The sequence below is a fragment of the Anabrus simplex genome, chromosome 13 (assembly GCF_040414725.1).
Source record: "Anabrus simplex isolate iqAnaSimp1 chromosome 13, ASM4041472v1, whole genome shotgun sequence".
Lineage (NCBI taxonomy): Eukaryota > Metazoa > Arthropoda > Insecta > Orthoptera > Tettigoniidae > Anabrus > Anabrus simplex.
This window is the reverse complement of record NC_090277.1, coordinates 106,131,258-106,141,131: the sequence shown is the minus strand read 5'-3', so window position 1 is coordinate 106,141,131 and position 9,874 is coordinate 106,131,258. Positions and strand designations below refer to the sequence as shown.

Sequence of the window (9,874 nt, the reverse complement as noted above, 5' to 3'; positions counted from 1 at the left end):
AGTAGTGTTACAAAAATGTTGCAAACTTTGGGCAAGGAAGTAAAGAGATGAGCTGCTTGACTATGGGGTATGTTCTGAGCTGTCAGCAGAGAGATGGTGCGGAATGACATTAGTATATGAATAAGCTTGAAGGGAGATTTTAAAAGTAGAAAAGATAAAGTTAGAATTTAAGAGGACAAATTGGGGCAAATTCTGTTTATAGTAAGAAGACTTGGGGAATGGAATAAACAATGGAGATAATCGATAAATTTCAAACTTCTTTGAAATCATTTAAGAAATGAGTAGATAAACAACTGATACGGAATTTGCCACTTGGACGACAGCCCTAAATGCAGATGTGATGATTGAATGAATGAGAAGTGCCGTGTTCTCTGGACACATCTTCAATAGAATGGACCAGGAAGTCAGTCAGATAGTGAGGTTCTTTGAGACCAAGAGAACTACAGTACACTGGCATCAGGAGGCAAAAAAGGACCTAGAAGAAAAAGGAATTCAAGAAACTGAAATCAGCACCATGGAAGCCTACAAGTAAAGATTATGAACAGCAAGAGTTTCCAAGATCCTGGACTCGACCACTATGGACAGGGTGTACTGGCTACGGGTACAAGCCCGAAAGTTGCTGAAATTGAATAAAGAAGGTCCACAGCTGACCTAAACGATAAAAAGGAAAGACTGGGGACTGCAGATCAGCACTGTGTGGCGACCACTGCTCACCACCAGACAACAGAATGAGGACATTGTGTCACACTGCACAGGTCCTAGGAACACCAATCTCGGAGAGAAGCAAGGCGATGCTGGCGCCATCATCGACTAGCAGTTGTAGTAAGGACCTGTAGGAGAGGGTGTAAAAGTCACTTTTTGCTTCTACAAAAGTATGAGCAGATACCAGCTTGTTTCATTTTGTTCTGACAAGGGCTATCGTCAAGTAGTTGAAACATGTTAACACAGTCCAATAATCTAGAACATCAAAGCTTGTCAGATGACAAATTTTTCAGCTAACTCATTCCTGGTTGCTAGCATTTCGCTCTAGTGTGCTAAGTTGGGCACATCAGTTGGTAAATGGCACACCCACCAAGAAGCATGGCTAGGGCATACCGTTGAGGCCACTGCGTAGGCTACTTGGAGCCACCAGCAGTGTCAATGCACTATGAGAGACTTAGTCTCATTACCAAAAATTGATGCCTGCCTGGCCATCAGATTATATAGATGTATTATATTGTATTATATTGATATTATAAATTTACTCATTCGGGACAAATATTTCAGGTTCCCTATGGGAATCAACATCTATATCATCTGATGGCCAAGAAGGCATCAATTTTTTGGTAATGAGATAAAGTCTCTCACAGTGCATTTGCACTGCCGGTCGCTCCAAGTAGCCTACGCAGTGGCCTCCACGGTATGCACTAGCCATGCGTCTTGGTGGGTGTACTATTTACCAACTGATGAGCCCAACTTAGCACACTGGGGCGAAATGCTGGCAACCAGGAATGAGTTAGCCGGAAAATTTATAATGTCCAATAACGAACCATTTATATTGGTATTATAAATTTACTCATTCAGGACAAATATTTCAGGTTCCCTATGGGAATCAACATCTATATCATCAGATGACATCAGTCATGAAAGCCTGCCACCAGTATAAGATATATTTTTTCCCTTTCAGTGTCATTCACAAAACTCAATTTTTCTCTATTAAAAAATGTGTGGGTTAGCCTGTTTACCCAGGAATATCTTCAGTCCTGCTTTCCATGTGTTTTACAGTTCCTTCTAATGAGATATTAAATATAGTAGTATAATATAATATGAAATGACAGAGAAGCATCAATAATAGTAATAATGAACAGTAATGATCTATTTAAAAGACAATAGTATGTTTATACAATCTACGACATGTTACCGACACATCACAACTAAGGGATTCGTTAAAAATATCGTTTTTATAAAATAACTTACAAAAATGTTAAATATATATTTAATAGTACAAAAATCGTTCTCTTTTTTTTCCTTTCTCTTACATTATTACTATGCATTTCATAAGGAAAAAAGTTCATTTGACTAGCAAAAATCCGTGGACAGTGACGATGAACTTCTCGAAGCTCTCGCGAAATTTTATCCTTTGTTTACGCCCCATGTTGAGTTCGATGCCGGTGGTGAGATCCGTGAAAGCTTTAGCGAGTCGCTGGCCCACGATGGGGTCTTGCTGAGCGTTGAGGAGTTGCTGCACCAACTGTTGGTACTCGTCCTAAAAAAGAACCAGGCCTCAATTTAGAACACAATTCTTACTGAATACTTATACTAGTCCAAGGTGCAAGTGCTGATATGCGTTTCCCCTGACACAAACCTAAATGAATTATTCTGCAGTTGACTGATTCATGTTGGCTGCGAAATCAGCTGGTGCAGGAGAGAATCATGAATTTCTAACTAGGTTGTGTGGTGATACCACCAGAATCACCTTGGCATGGCTTCCTAGCCAAGTGGGGATTGTGGGCAACAAACTGGTGGATCAAGTTACAAAAGAAGCACTACTCTTACCACTTAGAGCTATGAACATATATGCTATGGATATCTGTTCTCAGCTACTTTGAATCACCATGGTATCCTGGGAATCTAAGTGGTTAGGTATCCAAACTCCCAACAAGCCGAAAGCAATTAAGAAGACAACTGCCTGAGTGGCAGTCCTCTTTTTGGGCTTCATGGAGAACGGCCGAAGTTTTGTACAGTCTGAGGATAGATCATGGAATACGGAGGAAGTGGGGCACAGTGAATTCGGCACCACATGAATGCAATGGAGGGAGCACATTTCCTCATCGAGTGCACTGATCTCTCCGGCCTATGACGGAATCTCAGTTTGCAGGAAACACTTGAACTCTTAATAGCCGATGACAAGAATGTTCCTGATCTCATAATTTGCTTATTTTTTAAAAACTGCTGCTTCGTTTAGTTTAAACATAGTGATGTGATTATGGTCTTAAACCAGGGCCTCTCAGATGCACTGTGCACGGTGCAAAAGACGACTTCGCTTGGTTGACCAGAGTGCAGACCGCCCACTCCTCTATTTGGAGTAATAGCGCTTACTCTCTCTTTCCTCACGCCTGTCTCGCTCGCACCCCTTATCTCCCTCTTCCGCACTTGCTTCGTAGTGCTCCAAATCTGAGCTGAGCTGCGCCGAGTAGAGCCGAGTAGCCCAGAGAGGAAGCGTTGGTCCGAACCAAGCCGAGCGGCACCGATGCACAGTGCACGGAGCTCTTGCACCTCGATTTGCACGCGTGAGATTTTGGGCGTTTGAGAGGCCCTGTCTTAAACGGAAGAGGAAAGATGGGAGGTTTTTTTAAAATTACCTCAATAAATTTCTATAAGTGCCCGATTAGTGGCAGGGCAGACATCGAACCGGTAATCAGTTTCTCGCCTCATACACAGCAGTATGTATGGCAGCTGTGATCCTTGGTCTGAGATACACTAAGTCATGTATATCCTCACCACAAACAATGTTCTTAATGTATCCCCAGAAGAGGAAGTTCAGTGGAGTGAGATCAGGAATAGGGCCACCTCTACCAATCCAGCCATTCAGAAACTGAGCATTCAGTGCGTTGCGTACACTGTCCAGGGCATCGCATCACTGATAAGTTGTTCTAAAGTTACGTTGAACAAGCACATTTTGATTGAATTCCAGGAAGCAAAGCGCACATTGGGCTTTCAGCGGGGTGGTCCACATTATACTTCACCTTGCTACCTGGCACACATGCAGACACACTATTCATAGTAAGAATTATATCACCCGGTTAAAGCCAGGCCACTAGTACAACTACTAGCAGTGGTTTAAAAACACGCCTCCCATCGTTCCAGTTTAAGTCATAATCGCTTCAATATGTTTATCCTACTTGAAACAGCAGTTTTTTTCCTAAACATGGGTGTATGTATGTTTAGTCCTCAGCCCGAAGGCTGGTTGGATCCTCAACAGCTCTGCCATCAGCTGTCATAGATGGCCTAGGCATCACTGAAGAGGCGTACTAGGGAAATGAGGAGTGAGGTAGTTTCCTGTTGCTTTCCTCACCGAGACAGAAGTTGCTATTACATATCAGTCCGCCAAGCCCACTGGAATGCATGCACCAACCGACCCTATGAGCAATATTTTCACACCATTCATAGCAGGGACTGGCTGCAGAAGGAAAGGCATTACTAGCATCACTCATACCTCAGTCCTTTCATTTTGTCAAAGCCAAGGATAAAGCTAAGACAGATCAATGAAAGTAACAAAATTACTCTAGCCCATACCAGAAGACATAGTGCACTGTAAACACTAGGTCCCGCCAGCAAAGGCAAAAACATGGGTATTCTTTAATAATAATAATGTTATTGGCTTTACATCCCACTAACTACAGTGTTCTCCCTGGAAATTTTCGTTGGCCGGGTGGCAGGAATGAGTACACGGATGGGGTAAACTATGCAAAAATGAACATAATAACATTTCAATTTATTCCCCTCTGGTCATTAACAATATCAGGCTGGTAAACATTAACTGTATAATTGAACTATTGTACTGTTATCACGAACGAGACATAAAAGGGCATTTCAAATTTCTGGTGTTTCACTGCTCGTTCATAATCATGCAACACCGGGGCTTACCACTTCGTTGCTTTGGAATACCGTACGGGTTTGAAGCGGCATGCGGAATCGAGTGCTCGTATGCAATTCCACGCTACTCCAGATATCGCTTGCACCCGACACTACGTGATAGTCAAGGTACACTGATGCAATTATGCTGACAATAATGAAGATTTATCATTTAAATAAACTGCTTTACAGTATTTACGGATTAATTTTGAACCCCCCGACTCAAATATGCATTAATATTATGTAACTAGCACATATCTAGGTTATGTTAGCCGGGCGGTCTGTAAAAAATGGCAGGGCAGTGCACCGATTATAAAGGTCCTAGGGAGAACAATGAACTACACTTTAGTTTTCAGACACGCTGAAGTGCTGGAATTTAGTCCCGCAGGAGTTCTTTTGCATGCCAGGTAACTCTACAGACATGACGCTCATGTATTTGAGCACCTTCAAATACCATCGGACGGAACCAGCATCGAACCTGTCAGTTATTATGTTATTCTTTCCTGATGACTCTGAACATTTAAATTTCAAATGATGTGTTGATGTGTTCATGTCAACTGTGACCATTTAACAACATGTATTTATTATTTCTTTCATTTAACCCGAGAGAGGTAACACGATTTTTCGTAACGCCAGTAATAACGCGGGGTGTTCTCGGATCCCCATCAGTTTCTTGTCTTTTGCGATACTGGAATGAAAGCAAAACCAAATTTTACTAAATAAACAGTATGTTAAAAATTAAATATTTGAAAAGGAGGTTCAACCTATTCAATACTTAAAAGAAAGAAATGCAGTAATCACATTCCTATTTAAATGGGACCGGTTTCGACCTTAGTCCAGGTCATCATCAGCCGTAAAAACATGTACAATGTTTATGAATATTGGAGGTCAGTTTCACACTCTGATAGGCACAAAGACACGACACCACATTCTGTCATGCACAAAGTCACAACACTATCAACTAATATACGAAGAACCGGGCGAGTTGGCCGTGCGCGTAGAGGCGCGCGGCTGTGAGCTTGCATCCGGGAGATAGTAGGTTCGAATCCCACTATCGGCAGCCCTGAAAATGGTTTTCCGTGGTTTCCCATTTTCACACCAGGCAAATGCTGGGGCTGTACCTTAACTAAGGCCACGGCCGCTTCCTTCCCACTCCTAGGCCTTTCCTATCCGATCGTCGCCATAAGACCTATCTGTGTCGGTGCGACGTAAAGCCGCTAGCAAAAAAAAAAAAAATATACGAAGATCAAAAATAACTTGAAGTCGCAGACGAACAGATTTGTAGTAGAAAGCCGCCAGCTCCTGGTGATCAGCGCGGCACATTCAAGGTCATGCGCTGCGGTCGAATGCCAAAGTAGAGTGGAGAATGTTTTGAAGGTCCAGAATTTGTCACAGTTGCGGGAAGTTAAGTACGTATATAAAAATATACGACGCAAATCAGAATAATTGAAGAATTTCAATACGGAACAATGAAATTTTTATCTTTAAATAAACAGTAAGCGAGGTTTTAACAGAAAATGAAACTGCAATATTGTGTAAAGTAACTTCACTGTAACATCAAAAAACAGATACAACAACAATACCTGACAACACTGTTTGCCATCATTGGAGTTTTTATTACAGTTCTGTTTCATTGTAAGATTCATTCAGATTCACTTGTTGTGTGTTCTCCAGCATCAATGGAAGGTTCGCGAAGATTTTTCATGTGGTTCGTGCACATATATTGAAATCACTTTCAACAGTATGGCCTAGTCTTATGTAAATTAAAAGTTCCACAAACGGTGACGTATCGGTCCACGGGATCCCCAGTCCATTAACTGGCTGTTTTCTTTCCCCAAGGCACAGAACACTGGAGATGCATGCAGGAACTTGTTAAGAGAACACCTGAATCAATCAATCAATCAATCAATCAATCAATCAATCAATCAATCAATCAATCAATCAATCAATCAATCAATCAATCGTGATCTGCATTTAGGGCAGTCGCCCAGGTGGCAGATTCCCTATCTGTTATTTTCCTAGCCTTTTCTTAAATGATCGCAGATAAATTGGAAAATTATTGAACATTTCCCTTGGTAAGTTATTCCAATCCCTAACTCCCCTTCCTATAAACGAGTATTTGCCCAATTTGTCCTCTTGAATTCCAACTTTCTCTTCATATTGTGATCTTTCCTACTTTTAACCCCTTCGGTGGCGGGTTTTGGGAGACCTCCTGTGCCGGAAAAGTGAGGTTTTTTCGGAGGAAATTATTTATTTTTAGGAAGCAAGGAATGAGTAACAATTATTAAGGGAACACATTCATATATTATTCAAGGTTAATAAAATCTTACTTTACACTCTATTTACACTTTTTTACAGTAGGCCTGTGATATAGTTTCATAAAACATCATAAAACATTGGTGTTTTGAGTAGGACCTATACTGTCCTGTGAGCAATACATTCTTATTTCAGGCTTTTGTATTATTCCCATCAGCAACACTAACGCGATTAATTGCCAAATTTTGTAAGAGTTTATTTTCCCAAAACTGTGCCCTTCCATGCGGAGATTTATTTACAAGTTTTTCAATGCAATTTTAGAATAGGGCCAACGAATTTTTTCGGGCACTGTCAAATTTACAATTTCATCTGTTAGAATCAGTTCAAAACAGTCAATCGCACTCACCTCTGATAATCCTCACACCAGGATTTGCCGTAAATGGAATAATATTAGGTCTCACACTATCCCCAGGCTTACCCTTTTTCCAAACGAATGTATATTCAACATCTACCATGACCTTAGCTTCTGACGTAATATCTTCTTCACTTTCACTACAATTACTGAGGTCATCATCTGAAGAATCAATAGTACCATTATAGCTACTATCAGAAATACTAATGTCACTTAGAGATTCATCTTTGATGTAGTTCCTTATTTTGTTTTCAGACAAACTTCTCTTCCGTTTCGCGCTCGCCATTTCTGTTTACCTCGTCAGCTGGCCAGAGGTTGTATATGTAAAGTAGAGAAGATAAGGCATATTTTAGGCCAGACGCTTCATGAATATAGCTGGAAATCCTCCCGCCATCTGTTGAGAATGCTTGAAAACATTTTCCAAAGCGATTAGAATACCCGAGAAATTATTGGGCGATTGCGAAATGAACACTGCAACTAAACGAGAATTTCTCGGGCGGTGACGTTATGGGCAGGCGTGCGCCACCCGAGAATTTCTCGGGCGTGCCACTGAAGAGGTTAAAGACACCACTCAAACTTATTCGTCTACTGATGTCCTCCCACGCCATCTCTCCACTGACAGCTCAGAACATACCACTTAATCAAACAGCTCGTCTCCTTTCTCCCAAATCTTCCCAGACCAAACTTTGAAACATTTTTGTAACGCTACTCTTTTGTCGGAAATCACCCAGAACAAATTGAGCTGCTTTTCTTTGGAATTTTTCCAGTTATTGAATCAAGTAGACTAAGTATTAGCAGTACAGCCAACCAAACACGGACACAGTAGTTCCAGATTTCACCATGGGGGTCTGGCAGCACCCCGCGTTACCTCTCCCGGGTTAAAAGGATTCAGCAGTCGAATATATAATATATTTTTATTTTTGTTTCCATTTAGTTTAAGAGGAGAGGTTGTACTTTCCGACGACCACCATCGCTCTGATTTTAAAAAGCTATTTGCAGGGCAGATTGAAACAGGCACGTGATGGACCATGACTACTATTGTTCTAACAATGCTGAAAAGTTTGAAATCAGTTGATTGTTGCCCTATTGAGCAAATAATAGTGCTGTTGGCTCACTGTGCACTCTATATAATATTCCGAGAAGGAATTTATGTTGGTATTTTTGCTCCATGTCTGACGTTTTCTCATCCACGAGTTTAGAAAATAGACTATAACAAGGTCATCAGACTAATAAAGGTCAAGAGTAGCAGGGGCGAGATCTCATTAGAACGGTCTCTTGAACGAGTATGGATATCCATGCCTTTTTTAAGCTGGGAAGGGAAAAAAGGGACTCGTTACAGTCTGAGAAGAAACAGACCCAGAAGAACTAGGATTGATGAGGAAAAAGCCCATTTATCTGATGACGGCAGTTCATGAACACGTGGATACTCTTCTTTTAGGTTTCCTTTCCATTTCTCCCTCTTCCCGCACTGAACTGTGTTCCTGTCTTACTTTATGCCTGATCTGCAGTGGTTTGTTCCCTTCCATTACTCACACCGATCATCTGAGTTCCTTTTCTAATTTTTTGTTTGTCTTATTTTCCTAGCCTGTTTCCACCAGTATTCATGTATATTTTGCTGTCTCTTTCTCTTGATGTAGAATACTTCTAGAGTTTCAGAACTGTACTTCGATTGGAATGTTTTAAAATCAAAATCGTTTCCAGAAAACCCGTGCAACATCAGGGTTCAATATTTCACCTGGTAGTAAGACCCTGGCCTCGAACTGAGATCATCAGATGATGTAATGGCACCACCATCTTAAGGAACTAAAATCACCATTCTGGGTGGCTAACAATTACTGTAGTCATGGACTCTAGGACTGCTTTAAAGTCAACGAACACCCAGGAACGTCTAAAATATTGTTTAAACAAAATAGAATTACTTGTAGGTACAAATACTCTTTTGGATTTATACCGTGTGAAACATACAAGCGAAGGCCACAGCTAAGGAACTGCCCATTTTCCCCCATATCTAATATAAATCGATATCTTTTTCCTTCCAAAATTTGGCAGCAAGAAGCTGGCATGCAGGTATTATTTAGTTGGCATAGTTCTCCTGCATACATCTCGAAGTTGGTATTTTTCCATCCACTCTGTTGGCAACTCTGTTCCTGCCACAAGCAAGAAGTGTGCTGTGTCTGTTGCGAGGCGTCGGTTTAAGGACTAGCATGTGTTTAGGATGGCTAGCCTGAATTCTCATTGTAAGTATTCACAGCTAAAGAACAGCTACACATTATCAAAGAGGCAGAGGAAATCGGTAACCATATCGCGGGAGGAAAGTACGATGTGGACAAAAGTTGTGGTATGTGATTCGAGAACAAATAAAAACTTGTCTTGAACATACAGACGGTAACGGTTGGGCATTTCGTACGCAAAAAGCAAAGTTTCAGGAAATCGAAAACAGGATATGCGAATATGAGACTGAAAAGAGACAGTATGGACATGCTGTCACAAGTGAAATGTGTCGGCTGACAGCTACAGCAATTATTATAATCTATTAGCGTCATTATGAGTATTGATGATTCTAATGATCGCAAATATAAAGATAGGAACTTT

General features: G+C 41.0%; 1 protein-coding gene across 2 annotated transcripts in view; it reads right to left on the bottom strand.

Annotated features, from left to right (window-relative positions):
- Positions 1–1,473: 1,473 nt before the first annotated feature.
- LOC136884913 (exportin-4) overlaps positions 1,474–9,874 on the bottom strand; it is a 194,185-nt gene continuing 185,784 nt past the window's right edge. For both annotated transcript variants that reach the window (XM_067157224.2, XM_067157225.2), the window contains one exon: positions 1,474–2,245. In XM_067157224.2, coding sequence (XP_067013325.2) covers positions 2,051–2,245 — 195 coding nt within the window. In that variant the 3' untranslated portion in view covers positions 1,474–2,050. The remainder of the gene's footprint in view (positions 2,246–9,874) is intronic.